The 27,091-nt window shown below is 39.5% G+C and overlaps 1 protein-coding gene across 1 annotated transcript in view; it reads left to right on the top strand.

Annotated features, from left to right (window-relative positions):
* Apbb1ip (amyloid beta precursor protein binding family B member 1 interacting protein) overlaps positions 1–27,091 on the top strand; it is a 102,934-nt gene that overhangs the window by 74,791 nt on the left and 1,052 nt on the right. The window contains exons 8-13 of the mRNA XM_076831535.1: positions 795–881; positions 3,250–3,393; positions 7,429–7,539; positions 16,703–16,801; positions 17,472–17,586; positions 24,622–24,725. Of these exons, the coding sequence (XP_076687650.1) occupies positions 795–881; positions 3,250–3,393; positions 7,429–7,539; positions 16,703–16,801; positions 17,472–17,586; positions 24,622–24,725 (660 nt within the window). The remainder of the gene's footprint in view (positions 1–794; positions 882–3,249; positions 3,394–7,428; positions 7,540–16,702; positions 16,802–17,471; positions 17,587–24,621; positions 24,726–27,091) is intronic.

The following is a 27,091-nucleotide window of genomic DNA, read 5'->3' as shown; positions in this document are numbered from 1 at the left end:
CTCAGCTGTACTGATTATGTAAAAATTAGTCCTTGATTGCTGATGATGTTTTAGAAACTCAAACACTTTATTTTTAACTAGCTCATTGATATTCAGTATTAACAAGGTTTGACGCATGCATCAACACAAACCATGCTCAGAGCCCAGGCACCCATTTGTGAATGCTTTTGATCATGGTCTCCCCTGCCTTTGTTTAGGCTGCTCCCTTCAGAACTGTCCTTTGCCCTCCCTCTCCCCTTAGGGGTTGCCAAGTAGCCCTCCATTGTGATGTACCCACCAATTTAAAAAAATAATAAAAGCAGTCAGCAACATTTACAGAAATCTAGAATTCGAGCTTCTCTTGAGAAATTAGAATCTCCAATTGGCAGGGCCCTGGGCTCTGGTGAGGCATGCACCAGCCAGAGAAGTTCCCCTCTTGTACTTGGGACATGAGCTCAACCTTCACTCCAGTCCCAGGCTCTTCCTGGCCCTTGAGGGTCTCTCAGCTTCCAGCATTTGAAACCAATGCTCTTGACCATGACATTTAAAAATTAAATGATGTCACATCCTTTGCTAGTGTTTGCTATCTTATTTCCTCATTGATTGTGCACTATAAGAGGGAAGGAGAGAAGGTTTAGCTTTTACCTTGGTGATGCAGTAGTCACTCCTGCCAGTTAACTAGTGGTCAGCTGTATACACCGAGGTTCCCTGCTTATTTACGTGTACCTACGTCTTCTTCAACGACTTTGACTTCCTTGCAGTGTCTAGCCTAAGGATGAACACTTGCTGAACTGATCTTTTCACATTTTATTTAGAATTTCTACTTGGATAACAAAGGCAAAAAAGAAAGCAAGGACTCCAATGATAAAATGAATGCTAAGAACAAGGAATCCTTACTGGAGGTAAGCTTAATTTTGCAGAATGGTAGAAAAAATTTGCTCTATCTGTTTTTAAATGATTTGCTCCCCAGAAGAATGGGAAATTCTGAGACATGCCCTGACATTTTAACTTGGCATTTTAAAATCAGATTATCACTAAATAATAGCTTTCTTTAAAATAATTAAGCTGTTCCTTTGAGTCCATTGTAATGAAGTATGGCTTTAGATAACATAGTTTGCTTTTCATAAAGGTGAATTAGTAATTCTTGACTAAAAAGACTTGAATCCTCATAAACTCATCCGCTCACTCATCTGTGTTTTATTACTTGAATGATCCACAGAACTCAGGTGGATTTCTAAATCTTCTGAGAAGCTTCTCCAGCAGCCAGGTTTGATAGGAAGTGTGAGGTGTGCAGTTAGAGACCTGATACAGGATGAGGTTCTGCCCAGTGTGCTAATGGGCAAGTCTGTGAACAATGGCTTCTAGATTGTATTGGATCATCACAGAGACCCAGGAAGATAGGAAAAGCTCAGATGTCCAGATGGTGATCACTGCTAGGGAAAATTCCAGAAGTTCACTTGATGATTGTTTTTTGGAAGACTCCTAATGAGTTTTTCCTTAGTAACTATGCTTAAAAAAACCTCTGCTATGTTCCCAGCCCACAATGCAGATGAAAGTATCAGAACACAGGTCACAAATGGGTATACTGGAGCCCCAGACAGGTTTTATTTGCCCCTGACAGAAGGTTGATTCTTTTCTTGAGTTAGTAGATTTGGGACATCTCTAGAAAATTCAGACTTGGTGGTGCTTTGGCCCACATTTCTCCTGGGGTCAATTTGTTAACACTGAAAAGAGCTCTCTCCTATCTATCAAAGTCTATCCAGGCCCCTATTCATGTTTCTCTTTCTTCTCAAGCTCTGTCAAGCCCTTACCAAGTGAACCAGACTCCAGAACCTTGCAAGCCGTTCCTCTAAAGGTCCTGAGTACATGTTTGAAGTTCTGGTTCCTGGGACTGTGGACAGAGTGGGCATTTCCTAGTGAGATCCAACAGGAAAAGTAGAGATGTTCTTCTTGCACGTACCAAACAAGACTCGGGGTTCAGTTAGAGGATATTAGGCACAGGTGTCCCTAACAATGAGGAGATAAAGGATTCTGAACACACCTAGCAGAAATGGAGACTGACAGACATGAAAAGGGAACATTTTCCTGACACTGCTATTTGTTTTTAATCAGTGCTTAGAAACAAGCTATCTGTAAATTGGGCACTGATTATGTAATGATTGATACAATTGCCTGAGTAGCCCTTATGAACTTGAAGGAGCTCTTTATTTCAAAGAAGATGGAAAGAAAAACTGGAAAAGATGATATTTTCTTTTACGGGCTTCTGGAATTTAAGGAAAGACTAAGGTTAGCATGTTAGAATTCCTATAGGAATTCAGCAGTATTTTACAGTTGGATGTGAAAAAAAATACAAAGTATGATATGCTATGAAAAATAACACTGCCTGGTTAATTTGGGCCAAAAAATCTGAATAAATTTAACAGATTGACAGGTCAACTAAACTAATAATTGGGGAGAGCAAAATGTAACAAAAACATCCTCCAACTCTACTACATATAAATTTACTTGGGGATTCAAATTAAGTTGTTTTGTATTTATAGGACCAAAAGAAAGAATATTGACAGTTTTAAAGAGAAAGCAAAAGATAGTTTGAATTTTGAACTAAAAAGATAGAAAAATATATAATTTTATTCTATTGTTTTTAAAAAGAAATTTGTTAAGAATTATCTAATCCAATGCAGATTTTGAGATTTTAAAACATACACCTAGAAAATGTGCTTTGTTTTTCCTTTCTGATATTATAGTGTTAATAATTTCTATCTCCATTTTTTGAAAACTGTCTCAAGAACAAAATATTAACTTATTTTATATATAGAATTATGTAGTTTTTCTATTTATGAGCAGCAAAATAGTAATTTTTTATTTACCTGGAAAGTAATCATTTTTCAATTTTTCAATTTATAATAACATATGTAGACTTTATTGAATGCTTAATTTTACATTAAACCAAAATTTTACTAACAACCAACTTTATGAAGATTGGCTTATTATTCCGTTGGTGCATGTAAAGGAACTGAGGTTTAATGGTCCACAGTCACCGAGCTCAAAGGTCAAGAAACTTTGGTGTCCAATTCAGGACCCAGACTCTTGACCTCTGTGCTATACTTTCTTCTCTTTGGGCAAAAAGCATATACTGTAAACATCTGCATTCAATCAGAGTTGTAGACAAAATTGGCTTTCACTTTAAAGGCTAACTTGAAAGTTTGTGTAAATGTGAATAAATGTGTGTTTTACCTTTTGTGTTTTATGTCTTTTGAATCTCAATTTCAGGAAAGTTTCTGTGGAACATCTATCATTGTACCAGAACTTGAAGGAGCTCTTTATTTGAAAGAAGATGGAAAGAAATCCTGGAAAAGACGATATTTTCTTTTACGGGCTTCTGGAATTTATTATGTCCCCAAAGGAAAGACTAAGGTTAGCATGTTAGTTTTCCATTACTGTGACAAATTACCTAAGGTAATCAACTTAAAAAGAAGAAAAGTTTATTTTGGTTCCCCATTTTGGAGGATTCAGTCCATGGCCAATTATGCCTTTGTTTTGTGCCTGTGTTAAGACAGCACATGATGGCAGGAGTGCATGGTGGAAGAAGGTCTCATCTCAGTGAGAAGCACAGGAGAGGAGAGACCAGGGTCCCACAATCCATTTGAAGGGACACCACCAATGACCTAACTTCCTCCCACTGTGCTCCACCCCCTGAAGGCTCCACCCCCTCCCAGTAGAGCAACAGGCTGGAACCACACCTTTAACATGAGGGTCTTTGGGGGACATTCCATACCCAAACTGTAGCAATCAAAAAGAAACAAAAATAGCCCAATAACAGCAACCCAAAAGGAACAATTTAGCAAGAAGTATTTCATGGAAGTAAAACTACAGAAACACTTCAGGTAGCAATTTGAATATACCTATTACTGTTGGGATCTGTGGTACTAATGTTTATACAAATACATATCCTATGAGACAGAATTACTGGAATACTTTTGAGTTTTCCCATAACTCTCTCTCTCTTGAAAATGATATAAAAGTAAGTCATGTTTCAAAAATTAGGGCAGAAGCAATTTTCTGGAGATTGTTTTGTTACTTTCTGTCTATTTATGAAGACCTTTTTCCTCTTGAATTCACTTTCTTGTTCTATAGTCCTTGTGATAAAACTTATTTTATCTAGAATCATAGAGGTATTGGAAGTCTTAATAAGATCTTCACTGAGATTTTATCCCTTACACTCTGAATATTAAAATTATTCTCTGAGGTATATGCATTTCTCTGCCTAATTTAACAGAGTACTTTAGATATAGTTTAACTTTTACTTGTTGAGTTGGGATTATTACCACAGTCCATAAGCATATAGTAAATCCTTCTTTGAAATGAAATCTTAACATTCATCATGCCCATTAGCTTTTCCTGAGGCCTTTCTTAGTGGTATATTTCCATCTTTTGTTCATCTTTTAAAACCTTTAGGATATATCACATATCTATGTCTGGGGTAAACCAAATCCAGGGTACCACCAAATGGCACGTTTATGAATTGCAGGCTTCCTCTGAGAAGGTTTAATCCACATTCCCAAGCAGGTGAAGCAACCATGAATGTCAAGGTCTGTCCCCGTTAGTGAGGAAATTTATAATCTGTGGAAGGGGTGCAGTAAAACCGCTGCTTCTCCCTTAGCCTCTTGTACTCTGGTCTCAATCCTCTGTGCCATCTTCATTCCAGTCCCACACCAAGGATTTAACCCATAAATAACTTTTGTATCATAGAAATTTTTTGTCTTGAACATTTAAATATAAGCAGTATTTATAATTAAGCCTTTAGAATCTATTTCCTGTGATAAAAATTAGAAGAGTACACGTTAGATACCCTCTCGTTGCTGCCATTGACATTGGGATGTAGGAACTAATGAGCAACTCCAGGAAAAGAATAAGAAGTATAATTTAGAAAAAAAATAAGCAAAAATTCTCATTGTTCCTGGTTGATATGATTGTCTACTTGATGATATGAGAAATTCACCTGAAAACTCTTAGGAGCAAATAAATTTACCAAATAAGAAATTGTTTTCTTTTCCAAAAGCAACATGCAAATTAAACATAATGCAAAAGATTCCATGCATAGTAGGAATGAAGAATACAAAATACCTAGCAATAAACTGAACAAGAAATGTTCAAGATTTACTTATCATAGAATATAAAATTTAATAAAAGAAGTGAAATAGAATTGAATAAATATCAATGTACCGTATTACTAGAAGAAAAGATACAAGTCCCCAAATTTTTCTATAAATTCAATGTAATCTCTACCAAATTTTCAGTAGGATTCTTTTTACTTAAAATTCACAAACTGATTCCAAGATTAATCAGAAAGAGATACTGTTCCAAAACAGACTCCTAAAGTTGTAATGAAATTTGGGCTAGAACCTGTTCTCCCAAAGTTCAAAGCATTAAATGAAAAATAACACAGGTAGACAGGAATAGATCACAGAAAACTATCTCTCATAAGGGAAGTCAAAATTGGCATTTGCAGCAGTGGGTAAACAATATGGTATTCAGTAAATAGTGCTGAAATAATTGTATATCCATTTGGAAAAAATAGTTTTCCTCATCACTTCATGTACCAAGTTAAATCCTAGATTGATTAAAATGTCCCTAGGAAAAAGATAGTATAAAACCATAGAAGAAAATAACGATTATTATTTTCATAATTGGGGACTGAGGACAGCTTTTTTTTATAAGAAATAAAAATGCAAAATTATAAAGAAAAGAATCTTGACAGATTTGACTATATAGAATTGTTTTCAATTTCTTGTGGTCAAAGATACCAAACAAGATATTAAAGACTAGACTCAGGGTTGGGGATATAGCTCAGTTGGTAGAGTGCTTGTCTTGCATGCACAAGGCCCTGGGTTCAATCTCCAGCACCACACACACAAAAAAAAGACTAGAGTCAATGAGTACATTTACAGCATGTATAACCTAGTACGTATATCCATAGTAAGAAGAAATTTCAAAACACCAACAGGAAAAACATAAATGTGCTGTGGAAAAATGAGAAGGAAAGCCATTGACCATTGGCGTGCTGACACAATCTATAGTCCCAGCTACTAGGGAAGCTGAGGCAGAGGAGATCTTGAGCTCACAAGTTTGAGACCAGCCTGGGCAAAAAAAGAAAAATTTAAACAAGTAAGAGTTGTTTATAGCTGGCAGTGAGGCTCCGTGGTAAAGCACTTGCCTCACATGTGTTGAGATCCTGGGTTCAATCCCCAACATGGTTAAAAATACGAGAAGAAAGAAAAATGGCAACGCTTATTAAGTGAGAATTCTCAGAAAAAGAAAAACTAATAAAGACTGAACAAAAGTTGTTCTATTTAAGGCTGGATTGTAACTCGGTGGGAAAGCACTTGCCAAACAAGCAAGGAGGCCTGGGTTCAATACGCAATGCTGAAAAAAAATTGCATATATAAATATATATATATATGAATGTATGTAGGTGGGTACATCTAAACACACATAGTAGAGAAATGTTTACTCAAAAAACATTTGGAGGAACATTTCCACACTCTTAACTGTGGTACCTCAGACAAGGAGTATGAAAAAGAGGTGGTGAAAGAAGGTGTGCATTTTATTATATTTTTAAATTATGACAAGTATGCATTATTTTATCATCAAAAAAATTAAAACTCCAAGAAATCCAGAAGAAAATAAAAATAAAGTAAATAAATAAATAAAACACTACTATACATACAGGAATAATTGCATACCAAGGTATAGCAACCTTGCCTTTGTTCTTAATTCACTGACGATGTTAAGAACTATATAGAAGGCAAAGTAAAAAATAATAATAATAATGGAACAAATGTGTAATTGAAGTGTAACCAAATGTGTAGATTAGAGGTTGTATCTTCCCAAGGCAGAATTTCAGTGGAGGAGAGGCCTCATGTTTCCATGGCAACTCCAAAAGCAGTAAAGAGAAAGCAAGAAAGAGACCCTTTTTCTCAGGAGGAAGTGCGTGGAGTGCATGATAATTTACTGAGCATCTCATTTCCCTCTCATTGTTCATTCAGAGGGGAATATTTTAAAATGCTCAATCACAAAATCTTTCACTGACTTAGAATGGCAAAGGCCAAAATGAAATTTCTGACCAGGGGTCTCCCCATCTTGACTCATCCAAAGCCACATCTGGAAGTCAGCTGGTTCTGACTCTGGGAGTCCTTGGGCTATAGCAACAGTGTCACCTTACTGCATTTGGGGGCACATGGTCTTGCCTTTGTTGAATTTACTCCTTTACCTTTTATGCAAGCTTGACTTAGAGAAAACTAACTGCATGTGGTAGATGTTCATATAAATTATCAAAAATTCAATATTTTCTCTACTAAAATGAAATTCTTTGTTGTACCACCAAGAATAACCTTAGAAAATTATTAACTGTTGTCTCAGTTGAGTTGATTTTTTTCCCCTCTCTTTCAGACATCTCGAGATCTGGCATGTTTTATACAGTTTGAAAACGTCAACATTTACTATGGGATTCATTGTAAAATGAAATATAAAGCACCCACTGACTACTGCTTTGTTTTAAAGGTATGTGGTAAGAAGTCCTTCATTTAGATTTCTGAGCGATTTGGTTAATATTTTCTTTTTAGGGAAAAAAAAAGTAAAATGTTGTATAGTTAACCATAAATGTAACATAGTATATTTTTTATTATTAAAGCAAAGTAGGGGCGCTGAGGTTGTGGCTCAGTGGAGGTGCGCTTGCCTAAAAGTGTGAGGCACTGGGTTCCATCCTCAGCACCACATAAAAATAAATAAATAAAATAAAGCAAAGTAGAGAAGGGGAAATCGTTTCTTTTCTTTTATTTTTAATATCTTTATTTATTTTTATGTGGTGCTGAGGATCGAACCCAGGGCCTCACATATGCTAGGTGGGCACTCTACCACTGAGCTGCAGTCCCAGCCCCAGGTGAAAACATTTCTATCAACTTGAATCATTTCCCCTAAGCCTGCTATCTGGACCTAAAACTTCAAAGTAAATCTATCTGGGATTCTGCCTCACTGCTGAAAATAAAAGTTCCATATTTTGAAATTTTTAATTTATAAATTAATTGATGAAACATAAAAGTTTTCAGTTCTTTATTTATTGGACTCTTTTTATACTGTAAGAAGTTTTTAGAAATTAGGAACTTGCCAAGATTTTCTAGAAAAAAAAATAGCAAATAGCAAATATAATTTTTTAAATTATTACTAGGTTATGAAACTTTTTAAGGTGTGTATTGTCAAAAGGTAGTGTATATTATCAAAACCCTATTATCAGGGTTTTGGCACCATTTACAGGTTTTTAAATTGGAATCTCAGATCAGTTAGGTCAGTAGATGTGTTATGCTTATAAACCACACATGTGACATATTGAGGATCTTTAGACCTACAGAGTTCTGGGCTTAGGACCATGGTAAGTTTTTGTTCCTGGTTGTTCTTAGTCAAATCAACCATATTTAAAAAGCAATTTATTTATTATTATTAAATCATATTTAATAATTTTGAGACTGGAAACTTGCTATCATTTATTGTAATCAAATAATAATTGGTTGAAATTGTCACCTTCATTATAGACTCATATTTATAGTTTTCATTTAGACATCTTAGCCCTCCTTCTCATTATGGAACATCTACTTTTAGCAATTTATAAATGATATTAATAATAACAAACACTATACCAGCTTAGTCATCCTGACTCTTCCCCAGTAGTTCTCAATCTGGGGTATTTGCCCCCCGGTAGACATTTAGCCATGTTGAGAGACATTTTTGATTATCAGAACTTGGGGCACGGAGCAGGTACTACTGGCATCTGCTGGGAGTGGTCAGGGTTCCTGCTAAATATCCATCAAAGTGCAAGACAGGCCCAGGCCAAAGAATTGTCTGTCTCCAAATGTCAACTGTGCTGCTGCTGAGAACCCCTACCCTAGACAGAACAGCCCCAGAATAACTGCTGTGAAGGGGCTGAAGGAAGGGAAAGGGATGCGTCCATTCACTCACTCACTCACTCATTCGTTTAACATTTGTTGAATGACAGCTATCTTCTGGGCACTGTCCCTGGTGCTGGGAACACAGAAGTTTCATGGAGTTTGTATTCCATGAAAGGGAAGTGGTTATGAACAAAACCCAAGTAATGTGTGCAGGTAATTAATAAGACTGTGGATCGGTATGAGGCAGAGTAGGGGACAGAGGGCTTGTTTGGATGGAATGATCAAAGAAAGGCAGTGACATTTGAGAAAAGATGTGAATGAAGTGAGACAGCAAGAATCCCCTGGAGGAGGAGCAGCCCAGGAACAAGACCAGTAAGAACAAAGTTCCCAGGAGAGGGTCGGTCTAGGTCAGAAGGAAGAAGAAGGTGGCTTCCGGTTCTTACATTTCTTGTCTGTTCCTTGTATAGGAAGGATAATAAGAATAATGGAAACATTTATGTAGCATTTAGTTTACTTTGCAGATGTGGAACCTGAGCACAGAGACTCCCTGGCCACTAAGTGGGCCATTATGAGTCATTATGAGAACCCCGATTGGTGGCTCCAACGCAGTTCTCTCAGACACTGCTCACTAGGCCGCCATAGACCTGGACACAAAGCACTGTGTGTCACCCTTCTGTCAACAATGCCACCTGTCCTTGAACTATGTCTTCTCTGCCTTCCTATCTGACCTGGTGGTCCTTGCTTGGAATTCTAGGACTCTGAGTGATTACCAAAGTGGAGGTTCTCAATTCCGTGGGGACATTGCAACACAGTTCATCTCTGAACTGTTGTCCACATTTCTTAAATAGGGAAAAGGTTTGAGGAAGAGTTTCTGAAATGCTGCCCAGTAAATTGGCTGAACTGAAGTCACTGGAGGCTTGTTAAAATGCAGGTTGCCAGGCTCTGGATCCACTAAATCAATATATTTAAGGATGAAGCCCAGCAATTATTTTTCCTAAGCACAGTCAAGTTTTGCATGTAGTATTAACATGTGTCTCAATACTAAATAACAATATTCAGGGCTTAGCTGGTGAAGAAATGTCCTTTGAAGTGGCAGATGGAAGGGACATCTAGTAGAAGAGAGCAAGGACCAAATCCCAAGACTAGGATCCAGAGACCAGAGCAGGCATGTCTAGCAAGAGAAAGACAAGATCTCAGACCAGAGGTCCCTGGATGGAGATTTAGACAGTCCACAGGATAGAGACTGTATTTTATATCCTGTTTCACAAGTTTGTGACCAGGTCCTATAATCCTAAAATCATCTAAATTCTTTGACCTGGGAATCCAGGTTCTCCAGGGCTGCACCAAAAATCACAGTTCTGAACTAGAACTTAAAAAGCTCTCCTATATAAGGAACCACCATTGTCTTCTGGGAAAAATTATGTTTTTATGGAGATCTTTAAAGAGATAGTGGAGTCCCATGGAAGGAGCACTGGAATTATGCCACATGGCTCACTGTTACCTACCCTTCATTCTGCTAGATTTTCTTCACATGATTTTCATCATGTGAAATTATATTAGTGCTTTGCATTTTCATTGGTTTTCTCCCTGAGCAGGGAATCTTTTATTGTCGCCACCATTTTGTTCTAGAGCCTCAGTCAGTATTTGACACATTTGCAAGAGCTCAGTACACATCTGATGAAAGGTTGGATGGGTGGATGGATGGGTGGATGGACAGATAGGCCCCCTTTCCCACTGCAATCTTTGAAACCTGGTTCTAGCATTGGTAACATTAAGGGTAATAAGTTCCTAATAAGTAATAAGTTCTTAATAAGTTCAGGGGTCAAGTTACTGAGTCTTTTCTCACATTATTTCATTTAAGCTTTTCTTGACCCTTTTTGAGAGGTACTGTCACCCCTATATCCTAAAAATGGAAACAGAAACTCAATGAAGGTTCATGAACTTGGCCAAAGTTATTCAAGCTCATTAGGTACAGAAAGGTGTTCTCTTGAAAACAAACCCTCTTTACTACCTATCTTAACTTTCTTAGAACTGAGCTTCTGGATCAACCTTCCCCATTACTCAACCCCTTTTCTAGCTTGCTCAAGAGTCGTGCCACATTTGAGATTGTTCACTTGAGCGAAGTCACTCACTCTAATTCTTGAGTATGATCTTTGCTGACCTTCTAGGTCATTCTTGCCTTCACAGATGTTACCAGTGTTTGTCCTGATTTCTTCTTAGTCTTCTACCTCATCTCCAGACATCTTCAACACTCTTCTCCAGCGGTCTCACCCACAAACATGTCACTCAGCCCACTTAGCTGACGAAAACAGTGAATAGGACTGAATAGCTCCAGTCACTTCCCAAACTTACTGAACACAGAAACTATCCTGTTGCCAACTTTCTTTCTACCTCAGAGGCTATGTTAGCGCATCATTTTGCTTTAGCATCTCCAAACTTTTGCCAGAGAATTCTCCCCCTTGGGCCACGAACATGTTCAAGCATTCCTTGGTTTGGGAGTTCCAAATCATCCCAGTTTTATCTGCCCCACCCTTTCAAGCAAGGAGTGGAGATGGCCTCTTCCTTCTCTGGAACTCAGATTTACTGAGTCACATGGCCTCTGTGTCCTCTTTCACTCTGGGAGGATAATTCACTTGTTCAAAAATATTTTTTTTTCAAATCTACTTTTATTCAAGGCCCTGAGATACATCAGTGAACAAAAGAGACCTCTGGCTTTGTGGAGTCGGCACGCTAACAGGCTTATCCCTCCAGTTCTACTGAAATTCATTGTTAAAATTTCCAGCAAACAGTGCTTTCCCCAGTCCTCAGGCTTCTGGACCTCTTGACGTCTTTGGCACGGGTGACCACTCCCTCATTTTATCATCTTCAGCCTGGACCCCCTTCTATCTACCTGCCCCTGTTCCACTTCTGCGGGTTCCTCCTCCTCCCTCACGCACTAGAATATTCTCTATTGTTCTTTCTACATTTGGTTCTCACCACACTCCTGCTCTCTCTGGGAGGCCATATTCCCAGCCAGAACTCCAGCTGTCATCAATGTGAAAGTCATTTCCAATCAGTGGCTTGTAGACTCACCTCCTCTCCTAGGCCCACACCTGCAGTAACCACATTTCCAGTTGTCCCTCAACCATGAGCTGCCAGACAGTAATTCCAACATCCTCTCCATCCTTACAACCTTCTTCTTCAGAACCTCTCAAGATTAATGGTGCCATCACCCACTGTAATAGTTTCCTAGGACTTCCAGAACAAACAACCACAAGCTGTAGGACTTAAAACAATAGAAATGTATTACTCTCATGGTTCAGGCAATCAAAAGTACACAGTCAAAACTGGGGAATGAATCTATTCTGTGCCTTTTTTCTAGCTTCTGGAAATGTCTAGCAATCCTCGGCATTTCTTGGCTTGCAGCTATAAAATGCCAGTCTCTGTCTGAATTGTTACATGCCTGCTTCTGTCTGTGTGTCCGAGACTCTGTTTCTTCTACTCCTTTGGTTCAATAGGACACCAGTCATATTAGATTTAGAGCCACCCTAATTCATCATGATCTTATCTTCACTTAATCCCATGTGCAAAGACTCTATTCCAAATAAATTTACATATACAGGTGCTGGGTGCTGGGATTTCAAGATCTCTTTTAGGGCAGACACAAACCCATCATAGCCACCTACTTTACCAAGCTAGAGTCAGAGAGTTATTCAAACCCTGAGGCAAAAGCTCTTCTGATTTTTCATCAGTCTCTCATTCAGCCCTCCCTCTGTCTACTCATATTCCCCATACCAGTCCACCTTCCTCATGGCCACCAGTTACTTCCTGCCTTACTCTGCTATTTTAAAATGTCTGGTGGCCCCCAATGCCTGGAGGACAATTCTAGCTTGAATCAAGGCCTTTTATTCCAACTCCTCTCTCCTCCTCAGTTTCTGTCTCTTTCCATGGCTCCCAGACTGTAGCCACACAGAAATTTTTTACATTCCCTGAATATACTACATTTTGTCACCTCTTCAAAAATCCTTTCTCAGACTCTGTTTTTGAACTCTTACTATGAAATGTACCATGTCACAGAGTAATCACGTTTTTGTTGGCTTATGTCTCCCCCAGTCCCTGTTCCTCATTTATGGGATGAGCTGTCTCTTCTTCTCTTTGTATACCTAGGGGTCAGTGTATTTTTCAACACCCAGAGGTATTGGTTGAGTGAATGGGACTTTTATTGTAGTTACAGTTCTGCTACTTCCTTTGGACTTGAACAAATTGCTTAACCTCTCTGATGCTCCATTTCCTCATTTTGTAAGTTTAGAGGATCAGTAAGATCCCTTCGTCAGTAACATTCTGCAACAGCCCTGCCCTTTGTGTGCTACACTGCATGTCCTAAGAGAACTTCTCTCTTCTGATGGTCAGGAGCAATCAAATCATTGAGGAAGAATCTGGTCAGTGCACTGACCCAGCATTTTCCATAAATCCCTCTGCAAAAAAAGTTTTCAGTCAAAGGTTCAATTAGGGAGTAAGCTGCTAGGTAAGGTGTCAGGACTGGAGAACAAGTGCTTTGACTGGCTCCATGATGTTCTGGAATCCGGAAAGATTTCTGCATTATACAGACAACACAAAAGGAGCCTTGTGTCCTTGAGGGAGCTCATCTTAGACTCCCAAAATATGAGCACTGCAGAGACCTTGGAGATCTCTGTTTAACCAGTGTGTTTCATGGAATAACCACATTTTGCTATATTTGGATGCATAACATACTTAAGAAACTGTTGCTTGTGCTGCTTAAATGGATACTTCTATACAAACAATTGCTTTGTGCATTTCATTGCAAGCTCAGTTTACAGTCTGCTCTGATAATTTCATTCACCAAAACAAAACAACAACAACAAAAAACAAATAGCAAACACTAAACTCAAGGTAACAGTGTCAACATTTAAAATGCTTCAGAATAAAAAAAATTGCTTTCTAAGAACAGTTGTAAATATTAAATTACTGGAGAGAACAGTGCTTGCCCCTCTTCCATGACATCAGAACATAAATGCTGTTGAAGATTAGGAAGCCATGTTTCTGGTACTGAAAGACAGGGCTTTGTTTGGTTTTGCAGATTTTATTGTTGAAGAGAATGCTGCAGGCATTTGTGGAATGTCACGTTCCATCTAATAAGTGCCTGGCTTGTTATATTTTTCATCAGTCTGACCTTCAGGTTAATTAATGCAACAAATCCTTTTTGCTGTTGGGCCACATTACTCGAATTGATAGATTTTTTGTTTTAAAGGCCTCCAAAGAACATGAATATTGGAGTAACATTTGCAAAACTAAAATCGAACATTCAGAATTATCAAGAAAGCTCTGAATCACAATTTAAAAAAAATGAAATGTGCAGTAGCCATCTCAAGGTTTTTGCTGCCATCTGCCTGCCAAACTGGAAAACTACAGTAGCATTCAAATATAACTCAGGAGAGGGAGTCCATGATACCTAAGTAAATAGGAACTGACCATTCTACAAGAGATGCTGATCCAAATTCTGAGGGCTGAAGGACCTAGATAAAGGAAGCAGTATATTTAAATATCAAAAATCTAAAAATAGATTTTTGTCAGTTGGCTCAATATTTATGCCGTATCTTTAAATTCTGGCATTTTGGCTTAATAACTTAATATGAATTACAGGAATTCTAGGTGGTAAATCAAGAGACATATACTAACCTCTCTGAGACACATTTATAAAACCAAAAGTTGCTAAACTTTTGCCAAACTCTTTTTTTAATTGATTTTATTATTTTTTAAATACACAACAACAGTTGTGGAATGCATTACAATCCTTATTACACATATAGAGCACACTTTTTCGTATCTCTATATATAAAGTATGTTCATGTCAATTTATGCCATTACACATGTACTTTTTTTGCATTACAATTCTTAATACACACACACACACACACACACACAATTATGTATATTTTTGTTCTTTCTGGTCAATAACAACAACGTCACAGGATGACTCACTGGAAAGACCAACAGGGCAACTGGTCTAGATGCTGCCTCTCAGGTTCCAACTGAAGTTCAGGGCACAATGGCCTTTGCTGAGATCACCTTTGGAGGTCATTTCCTTGGAGGTCAGTGATATGCTATAAGCAAAAGAGGAGGGGTCTGTGCAATCACCTACCAGAAGATTTGGGCAGCTCTGCTCCTTTCCTGATCACTGAATTTCATAGCTGCTTCCAGAACTCTTGGCATCTCATTCCACTTTCAGTACCACCTCAATTTATGCTTATCCTAGCAGGATTAACAAACTATCCTGAGGAATGGAGGAATGAGAGAGAGAGCGCACGCTTGCGCGCACACACACGCACACACACACACACACACACACACACACACAGAGTGGTTGAGGTTAATTACTTTTCTATCCCATAAAGTTTATTAAAAGTTATAATGACCTGTGAAAATTGAGGTGGCACATATTTCAGAACCTAGGCTTGGTTGCCTGCCTGTCACCTTATAGCTGCAATATTTGACTCAGCAAGAAATATTGTGCTTGTTTATTTCTTTCAACAATTATTATTAGGGGACTGGAGATGTGGCTCAAGTGGTAGCGTGCTCGCCTGGCATGCATGCGACAGGGGTTGGATCCTCAGCACCACATACAATCAAAGATGTTGTGTCCGCCGAAAACTAAAAAATAAATATTAAAATTCTCTCTCTTTAAAAAAAAAAAAAACTATAACAATTATTTTGACACCAGGGCTAGAATACCAACCATGCACCAGGCCATGTGCTAAGCAATAAGTCCCACATAGCTCCTATTGTCATGGAACACACAATCTATCAGAGACAGAAACATAAAACAGAGGTTACAGGAGCAATAAGTACTAAGAACAAGCAATGCAGGGTGTCTGTCTCTCTCCTTCATGTCTGCCAAGTTGTTCTCCTGGGATGCCTAGATAACCCCTGATCATCCCCACAAGCCACTGCTCCGTGGCACTTGGGAATAGATGGAAACATTTCTACTGAGGCCATTCATCCAGAAGCCGTTGGCCCACTTGGGTACTAGATGATAGTTAAGAAAGGGAGATCATTGCAAAACTGAATTCTTGTAGGAGAAATAATTCTTGGACTGGGCTTGGGGAGTCACAAAACCACCATTCTTGTAGGATTAGTTTTGTAACATAAGAAATACATTAAGTTCCCTTATCCGACAAATGGAGAAAGCAAGTTGAATTCCTTTGGGGGATAGAGACAAAATAGATACAAAGGATCAAAAGTTAAAAAGGCAGAGATAGGAGGATTGTGAGTTCAAAGCCAGCCTCAGCAATTTATCGAGATGCTAAGCAACTCAGTGAGACCCAGTCTCTAAATGAAATACAAAATAGGGCTGGGGATGTGGCTCAGTGGTGGAGTGCCCCTGAGTTCAATCCCCAGTACCTGCCCCCAGCCCCCACTAAAAAAAAGAGGCAGAGCTGGAGATGTAGCTTTGAGGTAGAGTGCCTGCCTAGCATGAGTGAGGCCCTGGGTTCAATTACTAGTACAAGCTGAAATTAAAAAATGGAAGTTAAAAAGACAAAAACAAACATTATTATTGATAATTATAGTAGGAGGTGCTTTTGATAACTTATATAGCCGATTTCTTAAATTCTTTCAAAGTCATTTTTCAAAAGTGCCTCATTTCCTAATCCTAAAATGGCTACCAGTAATTTTTGCCACCCCTCCATAAATCGCATATACCAGTGGTTTTTAAAAGTTATTTTGAGAGGTGCTTTGAGCTCCTAATAATTGAAGTTTATAAATTGTCCTAATTTGCTTCTTTTTAGCACCCCCAAATTCAGAAGGAGTCTCAGTATATCAAGTATCTTTGCTGTGATGATGCCAGAACTCTCAACCAGTGGGTCATGGGAATAAGGATTGCCAAGGTGAGAGCACCCTCCAGCTTCACCCTACTGTGAATTTCTTCAGCCAGCTTCCCGGCCTGGGTCCAGCTTCTGTGCTGCTGTGAAACAGCTGACCCACTCTTGGTACAGCCTCAGACATCATCTCATTTATTTTCCCACTGCATTTATTAAGTAATGGAAGTGATAGAAATATGGACCTCTCCACCAACCTGAGAACCAAGGGTTGACTTTCCAATGAAACTTTTCAGGCATTTACTCATGGAGAGGATTGCAAGTTGATTTTCAGGGTACAATTAAGAAATACAAGATTGGCCTGGGGTATGGCTCAATGGTAGAGCACTTGCCTGGCATGCGTGAGGCCATGGGTTTGATCCCCAGCATCACAGAACAGAAACACAAGATTGAGTCTACAGTATCATTACGTAAAGACACATAATCAAAATTGCTTGGCTAAAGCTCTCTTCTAATGCATAGGTAGAAATATCAACTGATTCTGTTAATCTGAAAACTTATTTGATGTGTGAAAAAACAGTCAGTGAATTTTTATTGAAATATATGAAAAACAACAACTTAGGCAAGGACAGAAAAGAGTAGTCATGGAATTTTTTTTCCTAGATATGTATATTGCAACTGAGTGCAGAACTTGAGATTCATGGATTTCTTTCTTTCTTCCTTTGTATTCCCTCCCTAGTATGGAAAGACTCTCTATGATAACTATCAGCGGGCTGTGGCAAGGGCTGGACTAGCCTCTCGGTGGACGAACTTGGGGACTGTCAACACAACTACACCAGATCAGCCTTCCACAGGTACTAAGCAGAAGAGAAACGTGCATTTCAAGCTCAGAGCACTTGTTCAAAACTTACCCAACACACTGTAAAATGCAAACTCTACAGACATTGCTTGGAATACATTTCTTTTCCCATAGTGAGGCCCAGCCTCACCTTACCCCACCCCAGGCATACATCCAATTGACCTTTAACAAAGGTTTGACCATTGTTTTCATGATATGCTTGTAGATAAGGTGCCAATCACAAGTTCAGAGTGAGCTAGTATGGAGGTGTGTCTCATCAGAGTTCAAATACTATATTTGTCCAAAGCTCTTTAGAACCCAGCATACTATTACACCAAGGATGAGATAGTGGCCTGGTGTTTTGCCTGAGTGGCATCGTGGTTAGAGATTCATACCCAATCCTGACATCACATTTTAATGAAAACATAATAGCAAGTTGCTAATATGTATAAGAAAGAGGGATGGAGTGAATACTGTGTGCTGCTTTACATATACCACTGTCCCTTGGGATCCATGAAATAGTGGGATATTTGCATATGACACATGCACATCCTCCTGCATACTTTAAATCATTTCTGAATTACTTATAATACCCAGTGCAAGGAAAATGCTAAATAAGTAGTCATTACCCTGTATTCATACAGACATACTTTTTTTTTCAAATACTTTTGATCAGTGGTTGGTTGAGTCCACAGATGTGGAACCCAGGGATATAGAGGGATGGTTGTACTATTTTGGGTTCTTACAACAGCCCTGCAAAATATAGATTATAATCCCCACTCACAGCTGAGAAAACAGAAGATAGAAGAAGCTAGAATCTAGTATCTTCTACTGAGCTGTGATCCAAGCACTGGGTAATTTATGAAGAATAAAGGTTTATTGAGCCCCTGGTTCAGGAAGCTCCCAGTTTAAGGGGTCACATCCAGTGAGAGTCTTCTTGATGGTGGAGACACTGCAGAGTCCTGAGGCAGCACAAAGGTACACATGGCAAGGCGCATGTGTCTACGTATCCACTCCTCCACGTAGCTCACTCCTACCTATCCTCAGGTCTCAAATTAATTGTCCTTTGTATGTCAGTCAAAATTAATAGTTTATGTAATATTAGCTTAATCTCTGACCTCCTCTAGACTTTTCAGTACCTCAGGAGGTCAGGGGCTGGGTTTGTGAACCTTGGTTTCCCCAGCATGGAGAACAGTGGCTGGCTGAGCAGAGGTACTCAGGTAGAATTCAAAAATGGTTGAAATAACAAGTGAAAAACTGAATTGGTACCCTACAGAGTGCCTCTAAGGTTGGAGCAAAGCAGTGTGTGTGTGAATATCCTTAATTCTATGAGTTCAGTAAATGTAGTTCCAGTCCTTCTAAGTGACTTGCTTATAACCAGTTTTTGAAGAAAATCACTTTTTAAGAATACCATTGCAGCAGATGAGACTTTCAATGAGTAAGAACAGAGATCTGGCACGTGATTAAATATCCTGTAGTAGAAGGAAAGCAAATCAACCCATGTGGATGCTGCTGTAGAGTCTTATTAGCCAAAAATTCTCAGGTTCTGTCAGAGCCCCTGGCCCTACAAAGAACAAATGTGTTGAGATTTTAAAATAAACCCTGCTGGTATTACAGAGCTGGGGCCTTTTGGGAAATTGAAGCAGCATGAAGACCCCCCCTTCAAATCCCAATTCTTGCAATCAAGTTAGAAAGATTTCAGACATGCTGCTCAGAATAACAGGCATGAGTTTATTGAAGGGACAGGAAAGGAAAAGGGGACACTCTCAAGGGAAAGAGTGGGTCCTCTCGGAGAGGAGAGGGACAGCATGCCTCTCCTGCCCTCCAATTATATGAAGTATCCCAGAGAAGTTTTCAGAGCCCTCCTGGGTCCCCTCCTGGGACTTTTAACTGACAGCAAGATGCCATCAGACTTTCAGGTCCCCACTGCCATGGCAACTCTGTGTCACTTTGGCCCATGCAAACTGGTTCTAATTGAATAAGGAACCATAAATTCTTACAGGCATTCTGGTTCCGAAGACTTCTCCTTATCTCTCTGAGTTTTGGGATCTGGTCTATGAAAAGGGTCTTGAAATTCTTTCCCTTCAGTTCCTCTTATTGACATTATTTGGGGCCTGCATTTCTCTTGCAGATAACAGGTAGTTTGCTGAGGATTGTGACATATCCTGTTCATTTAGGCCAGGCAGGGCTGCAGGTAAATTGCTTCTTGGAAAAGAAAGCCTGTGGGGGGGTCAGCACTGTGGGCCCATTTTACAGGATTATTCCCTTTACTTCATGTTCCCACCATCTGCATCTGTCTGTCCCCTGTCACTGGGAGCCATCTTATCAATAAAACCTTTCAATGAGGGGGAAATCCTCAATGTAAGCTTTCTTTCCTGTATGCCTTAGAATTTATTGCCACCAGCACCAGCATGTATAGGATTTTTAGTTCTAAAGGGCAACATCAGCGACTAGCTCAGAAAGAACGGAAAATGAGTTCAAAGGAGACTCAAGTTTACTTTTCCTAGTTACACCCATACACCCTCACAGGGTGACCACTCCTGCTTCCTAGCAATGAAGACCTGCGTGAAATTATGCCATCTTTTAACATTTAGCTCTTGCCAAATAGTCCTACTGAAGCCTCTCTCTCCGCCTGAACACATCACACAAAATCAGTAGGGTCCTTAGAAAGTGTTTGAGGGACATGACATGTGTTGTGCCATGCCAACAATATCACAAACTGGGTAATGTATGAACAACAGAAGTTGTTTGGGCTGATGGTTCTGGAGGCTGGGAAATTCAAGTCCTAGGAGCTCTATCTGGTGACAGTCTTCTTGTTATGTTATGACATGACAGAAAGCATTTCATGAGGAAGAGCTCACAGGAGAGAAGGGAAGAGGGTTAAACTCGTCTTTTTTTTTTTTTTTTAATCAATAACCTGCTTGTGAGAAGATACCTAGGAACACAGTGCAATCAAAGCATACAATCCTTCCAACTCTCCCCCCTCAAAAAAAAAAAAAAAATGTCAAGGAGAACATTAAGAATAACCTTGAAAGAAAAAAGTTCCTTGGGGTCTCTATCAGTTTGTTTTGTTGTTGTTGGCACTATGACAAAGACCCAAAGTAGATGAACTTTATGAGGAAAAGACTTTATGAGGAAAAGGGCCTCATTAAATTGCTGAGGCTGGCTTTGAACATCCTCCTGCCTCAGCCTCCTGAGCCACTCGGCTTACAGTTGTGGATACTGAAAGTCCAAACAGCCCGCTGCAGGCTCTGGCAAGGTTCCCATGATAGCGGGTGGGAGTGTGTGGGGGAGTGTTGAGAGCCACAGCCGAAGGGGCCCCAGCAAACTTTCAGACTGCCAGCTGATGATTGGCTCACAGCGGCCCCAGCAACATCTAGCTGATTGGCTCCTCTGCGGTGATGCTCATTGGGCTGTTTCCCTGCCCTTTCAGGCCACGGAGCTGCTCATTGGGGGACTTTTTTGGCTCCGCCCATGCGACCCAGCCAATCGGCCTCAAGAGCAGGAGGATTGTGGGAGGTGGAGAGGCTGGTTGTTGGTGGGTGTGGCTTGTGGGAAGCCGGTGTGGCAGTTGGGCTCTGAGGGTTTTTCCTGAGGAGCTGTTTTGTTTGGCTTGTATGGTTCTAAAAATAAAGTTAGTTTCTTTTGACAAGTGGCTCCTGAATTGTGCCCAGCCACACTGTGGCAGGGGAGTGAGAGATCACGTTCCAAAATGGGAAACCAGAGAGAGATCCAGGAGTTAGGTCTTTATAACAATTCACCCTCATGGGAACTCACTCCAGGAGATCAGTATTCCCTCAGGAAGGCAGTGCCCGATCTCTTAAAAGTTCACAACCTCCCACTGTCACTCTGAGGACCAAGCCTCCAACCCATGAACCTCTGGAGGGCACCTCACTTCTGACCAACGCAGGGCCAGGGAGTTACTGGTTGACTGCACTCACGGGACCCTTAGGCTCTCTGCAGCTGGACAGGAAGCCGCTTCCTCCCATGAACAACAGGAAGAGTTCCAGCAGACCTCCGGAACCAGCCAGCATAGAGCTGAAGCAGAACTCAGCCGACGCATACCATGGAGCCCCCACCCCATCCCTGGTCTCTCTCTCCCGTTCTCCATGGAGAGGACGTGCTGTCGGATCATTTAGGAGGAGACAGAGGAAATGAACCCCAGCCCCATTCCGTCTGTGGCCTTCTTGCAGGCTTTCTCTGGGAATCTAACATCCCTTTCTACCATCTCCCCACTTTCTGTTCTTCTGTCCTTCCCCCTTGACACCGTGGAACCCAGAGTCCTAGAGAAGCATGTGGAAGGAATGTAAGTTGCTGGCTGGAGTCAGAGACCACAAGGGATTACTGTTTCTGCTAGGGTTACCCAAGTGGGCGAGGAGGACAGGAGACGCTGATCTATCTCAAAAGTAATTAGCAACAGTGATTTATTCCAGAAAAACGACAGTTTGTTCTTTTCTATTAGGGAAAGCCATGGCATCTCTTTTAGAACCTATGAAATGACTTTATAGCCTATAAATGACTTTATAGGACTATTTTAAATTTAGAACTGGACACTGATATCTCTTTTCATTTTATTCTGAGAAAATTTCAAACTTACAGAATAGTTGTGAAAATAACATAAAATCTCCCATGTACTATTTATTTATTTATTTTGGCACTGAGGATTGTATCGAGTGGCACTTAACCATTGAGTCGCATCCCCAGCCCTATTTTGTATTTTATTTAGAGACAGGGTCTCACTGAGTTGCTTAGGGCCTCATTAAATTGCTGAGGCTGGCTTTGAACATCCTCCTGCCTCAGCCTCCTGAGCCACTGGGATTACAGGTGTGCACCACAGCACCCAGCTTTCCCCTGTACTCTCTACCCAGAACACCAATATTGAGTATTTCACTGTGTTTATCCTTCTCTCTTAACTCCCTCTTCTACACCTTATACACACACATATTTTTCTGAACCACTTGAGAGTAGATGCCCCTCTGTTCCTTAAATCTTCAATTTGTACTTCCTAAAAACACATCTCTTTTCTTACCAGCCATAGTTACAAGACTCAAATTTAAGAAGTTTGGTATTTAGTACTGATGGCATACTTTCATCTGAACTACAGTCCATATTTCACTTTTGCCAATTGCTTCAATAATGGCCGTGTATTTCTCATGGCACAGATTCAGTCCAGGATTGGACATCATTCCTATGCACTGTGTCTGTATGTCCCCATTCATCTGGAACAGTGCCTCAGCCTTTCTGAGAATTTCAAAACATTTGCAGGGCTGGGGATGTGGTTCAAGTGGTAGCATGCTCCTCTAGCATGTGTGAGGCACTGGTTTCGATTCTCAGCACCACATAAAAATGAAATAAAGATATTGTGTCCACCTAAAACTAAAAAATAAATATAAAAAAAATTTGCAGGTTTTGCAGAGTGCTGTGAGTCCCTCAGGGTCCTGTCTGTCGGTCCCTGTTGGAAGCATTCACTTTGAGCATACAGTTGAGATGTTGTCCAGTTTCTTTTCTGAATGGATTTTTCACTTTGTACCTAATGGTTTGGAGATACTTTGAGGCTATAACCATCTTACTCCTCACCAAACTTTGCCTTTTTCTCTCCCATCTCCTAAAATCCTAAAAGGCTTCTTTGAGTTGTTGTGTAGATTAATGGGTTCCTCACATTGTTGGAAAACCCTTTGAAAAAGTAACTACTTGACAGAATTGCTGGCACTGAGGCTGACTAAAGCAATCTCCACCTTCACCAGATGAAGAGCCCATCTTATGGCATGGGCTGGGTGGCAGCACAGTCCTAGAAGAAATGGCCTCAGTGTGTGGAAAACATCTGTCCCTAGGGTGCTTGTTAAGGAACCAGAGTAATCAACACACAGCATCTTCTGATTTTCTCCAAACTGTAAAACTCAGACTAGGGGTGTAGATCAGTCATAGAGTGTGTGTTTAGCATGTGCAAGGCCCTGGGCCCCATCTCCACCACTACACGCACAAAAAAACATCATAAACCCTCAAAAGTCATATTCCTGTGGTGAAAGAGCAAACTAAAAGACAGGAAAATAAAATAGTACATATCAGGACTTTTGAGAGGAAAACAAAACAGCTCATCAATTCCAGGATATATCAGGGGTCTGCACATTAAGCCTAATTCTCCCACCCTGACTCTGCTCACCCTCATTTATTTCTTCGTACAGAGGACTTTTGTTGAGGATAATTTTTAAATTCTATTCCTGTAGCCAACATGATATGAAACTGGATGAATACATTACAGAAATTTTTTCTGTAAAATTTTTTACAGAAAAAAAAAGAATTTTTAAATAGATTTACAGCAGGCATGGTGTCTCACGCCTAAAATCCCAGCAATTTGGAAGTCTGAGGCAGGATTGTAAATTCTAGGCTAGCCTGGGCAACTTAGCAAGACCCTGTCTCAAAATAAAATAAAAGAGGGGTTGAGGATATCGTTCAGTGCTGAAATGCTCCTGGGTTTAATCCAAAATTTATTTACCAAAAGTAAATATAGATGTTCAAGGTTTATTCTCTACTTGCCAAAAAAAGTTTTTAAAAGCAGAACATACTGTCGTCTAGATTACCAGTTCATCCAGATTTTCTTCAGTAGGCTTTTTCAAATATGTTCACTTTCCAGAATATATTGATTGATTGATTGACTGATGATTGATTGCGGCAATGGGGATCAAGTACAGGGCCGTGCATGCTATGAAAGTACACTAACACATTTCCACCCCACCCCACCCCCTGCTGACTCTGCTGATCTCATGTACAGTTTTTGCATATTAATTTTTAAAAATTAATGCATTTTTGTGCTGGGGATGGAACCCAGACCTCAGGCATACTAAAGTACGGGTTCTACCCCTGAGCCACACTCTCAGGCAGAACCTGATTTTTCATAGGGTCCTAGGGACCATCATACCTAAGAATCCTCTTTTTGCTTTAGTGATGTGAGCTACTTTGTATTTTCAGATTTACTTTCAAGGATTTTTTTTTTTTTTACTTTCAAGGATCTTGAAAACATCTTGCTCATTCTTTTCTTTTTTTCTCCCTTCAGGACTTAAAACTGGCACTGCCCAGCCCAATGGTCAGATACCCCAGTCTGCACCTTCTGTCAAGGTTGTTCTGGAAGAGGCCCAGAGAAATGTTGAAACAACTAAGGTAAGACTAGAGAGGAACTAACACAAATCAAACTGGAATCTATAAACCCCTCTTCTAAACCATAAGCATTGTTCTATTAACCACTGTTTTTGAAAGAGCAAATATAGTTCCAATAACTAAGTCACTTTACTATAAATTCATTTAGGATATTGCTTTATATTTTTTATCCTAAAGTTACTGAGGCAAGAATCAAAAGTTAAAACCAACCATTATCAGACTGTTTCATGACAATGTAAGCATTTATTTTAAATGCTGGAGGTATTTAGCTACATTTATTTTAAAAGAAGTGATTTTCTTGGGTTAATGATTTTTAGTACTCTCTGAAAGTGGTACACCTGAGTTTTAAGCTCTTGGGATATTTATTTATCTTTTCCTGAGTAAATTAGGACAACCAACCCTATATGAAGTCTTAAGTGAACCCCCAAACCATATTAGAAGACTACTAAAAGGGTTACACTACAAAATGTACTACAAAATGTACATTTTACATTTTCCTATTAATGTCCCACATATGTCCTCAGGGTGATTGGGAAAAAATACATTCAAAAATAATAGCTAAGATTTGGAGATGTAGCTTAGTGGTACAGGACTTGCCTACCACGCATAAGACCCTGGGTTCAATCCCTGGCACACACACACACACAAAAAAAAATAGTAGCCCAATTGGTAAAACATTATAACTTTTTTAAAAACAGAATAGATTAATAAAGATTCATTTAAATCTATCTAAAAATCACAGATAACAATTACAATTTAGTTACTAATCCAGTTGATAACATCTCAAATGACTATAAATCTCATTAAATATTTCCCATGTCTGATTCAAAGCTGCCTTAAATAATTATGATAAGGGCACATCACCCAACTATTAGAGTCAGTTGCTTAGCTTCACTAGTTTTTCACTTCATTCTTTTGTTTATTTTTGTCCATTGTCCAGTGGTAGAAACAATTAAATCCTGCTGTATATTGAATTTCTTGTTATCTTTGAATATCAGTGTAGGCTTTTAAAAATTGTTTAGCTAATGCTGTCTTCTCTAGCCTGATAATCTCATCATGCAATGCACTTTCAGCTATTATTTTCATTATTTCTATAATGTCAACTGAAAGAAAGTATTCTAAAAGGACAAAAGAAATAAAAGAACCACAGAATAGAAATCATTTAATGATGTATGGACTATTCCCAAGCTGTCTATTTGGAAATTGAAAAAAAAAAAAAAAGACATCACCAGTTAATTAGCTTATCATGTTAATAAATCAATACTCAATCATGAAGCATTTTGCTAAGAAAAAATTCTAAAGTCTAGAAAAGTTCTGCAGTGTTAAGAATTTATTTAGCAAAGAAAGAAAAAAATGGAAGCCCGATAAGATAGAAATTGGAATGATAATTATCAGCAAAACAAAGGCATTCAATTCCATTGCCTAAAATTCCTGGGGAAGTTGCAAGATATAAATATACATCATGATTTTTGCCAGTTCACCATTGGCAGTTGAAGGCAATGTTCTCATTGGACTTTAGTCAGATTTGGTGTACTGGTTTTATTGTATTTAATCTCATCATAACCTGAGAGCAATATTAAAGGGATGTGACATTTGCTTTATACTTGACTTTCACACCATTAAGACAGGTTAACTGACTAGTCCAGGTGTTCTGCTTTGTTGACCCACCACACACACATTGCCTTCTCTGAAGTTGTTATGGCAGAAGCTCCTCCCTAGAAGTCCACAGTCTGGAAAAGGAACTTCTGTTCTAGGAATCTAATGAGAAGTAGGGACCCAAGAGCAAATGGAACAGTTATCAGCTAAGAAAGAGACCCTTTGTGCCTGGATACAAGAAAAGATCAGCGGAAGCTCAGGGAGAACTATTTCCATTTGTTATTTTCTCTCCTGTGTTCTTAGTCCTAATCAAAGTAGGAAATCTAAGCCAGTAGATGTTTGTGAAGGTTTTGGGGAGCCTCTTTTCTGTGCTATCCAGAGGGTGATTCAGGAGCAAAATAATTTTATAGATGCCTACACCTCACAGCTGAGCTTCATAACCAGTTCAGTCCAGAGCAAGGAAAACACGTGTCCCAAGGGAAAACCGTGTCCCTGAATATTCTGAGGACCCTGGTATCCTGTCTTGGGTACTAAGGAGTGAGCAGGGAGTCCAGGGAAGCAACCTGGCTTCTATTTTGAGTTGCCTCAGGCTGAGTAGCTGTTAGTTAAAACTGAGGGCACCCCGCAGGGAGCTAAGATCTATGCCAGGAAAGACATTTTAGAGACTGGGGACATCTCCTTTATAAAGTGAGTGCTAGGGAGACACATCGGGGATTTAAATACAGTGAACACCCAGTCCAGTACAGCCAAGTAGCAGTTGAGCACCCTGAGTT

The sequence above is a fragment of the Callospermophilus lateralis genome, chromosome 13 (genome assembly GCF_048772815.1).
Source record: "Callospermophilus lateralis isolate mCalLat2 chromosome 13, mCalLat2.hap1, whole genome shotgun sequence".
Taxonomy (NCBI): domain Eukaryota; kingdom Metazoa; phylum Chordata; class Mammalia; order Rodentia; family Sciuridae; genus Callospermophilus; species Callospermophilus lateralis.
The sequence above is the reverse complement of the archived record's forward strand: the minus strand, read 5'-3'. Positions and strand labels throughout refer to the sequence as shown.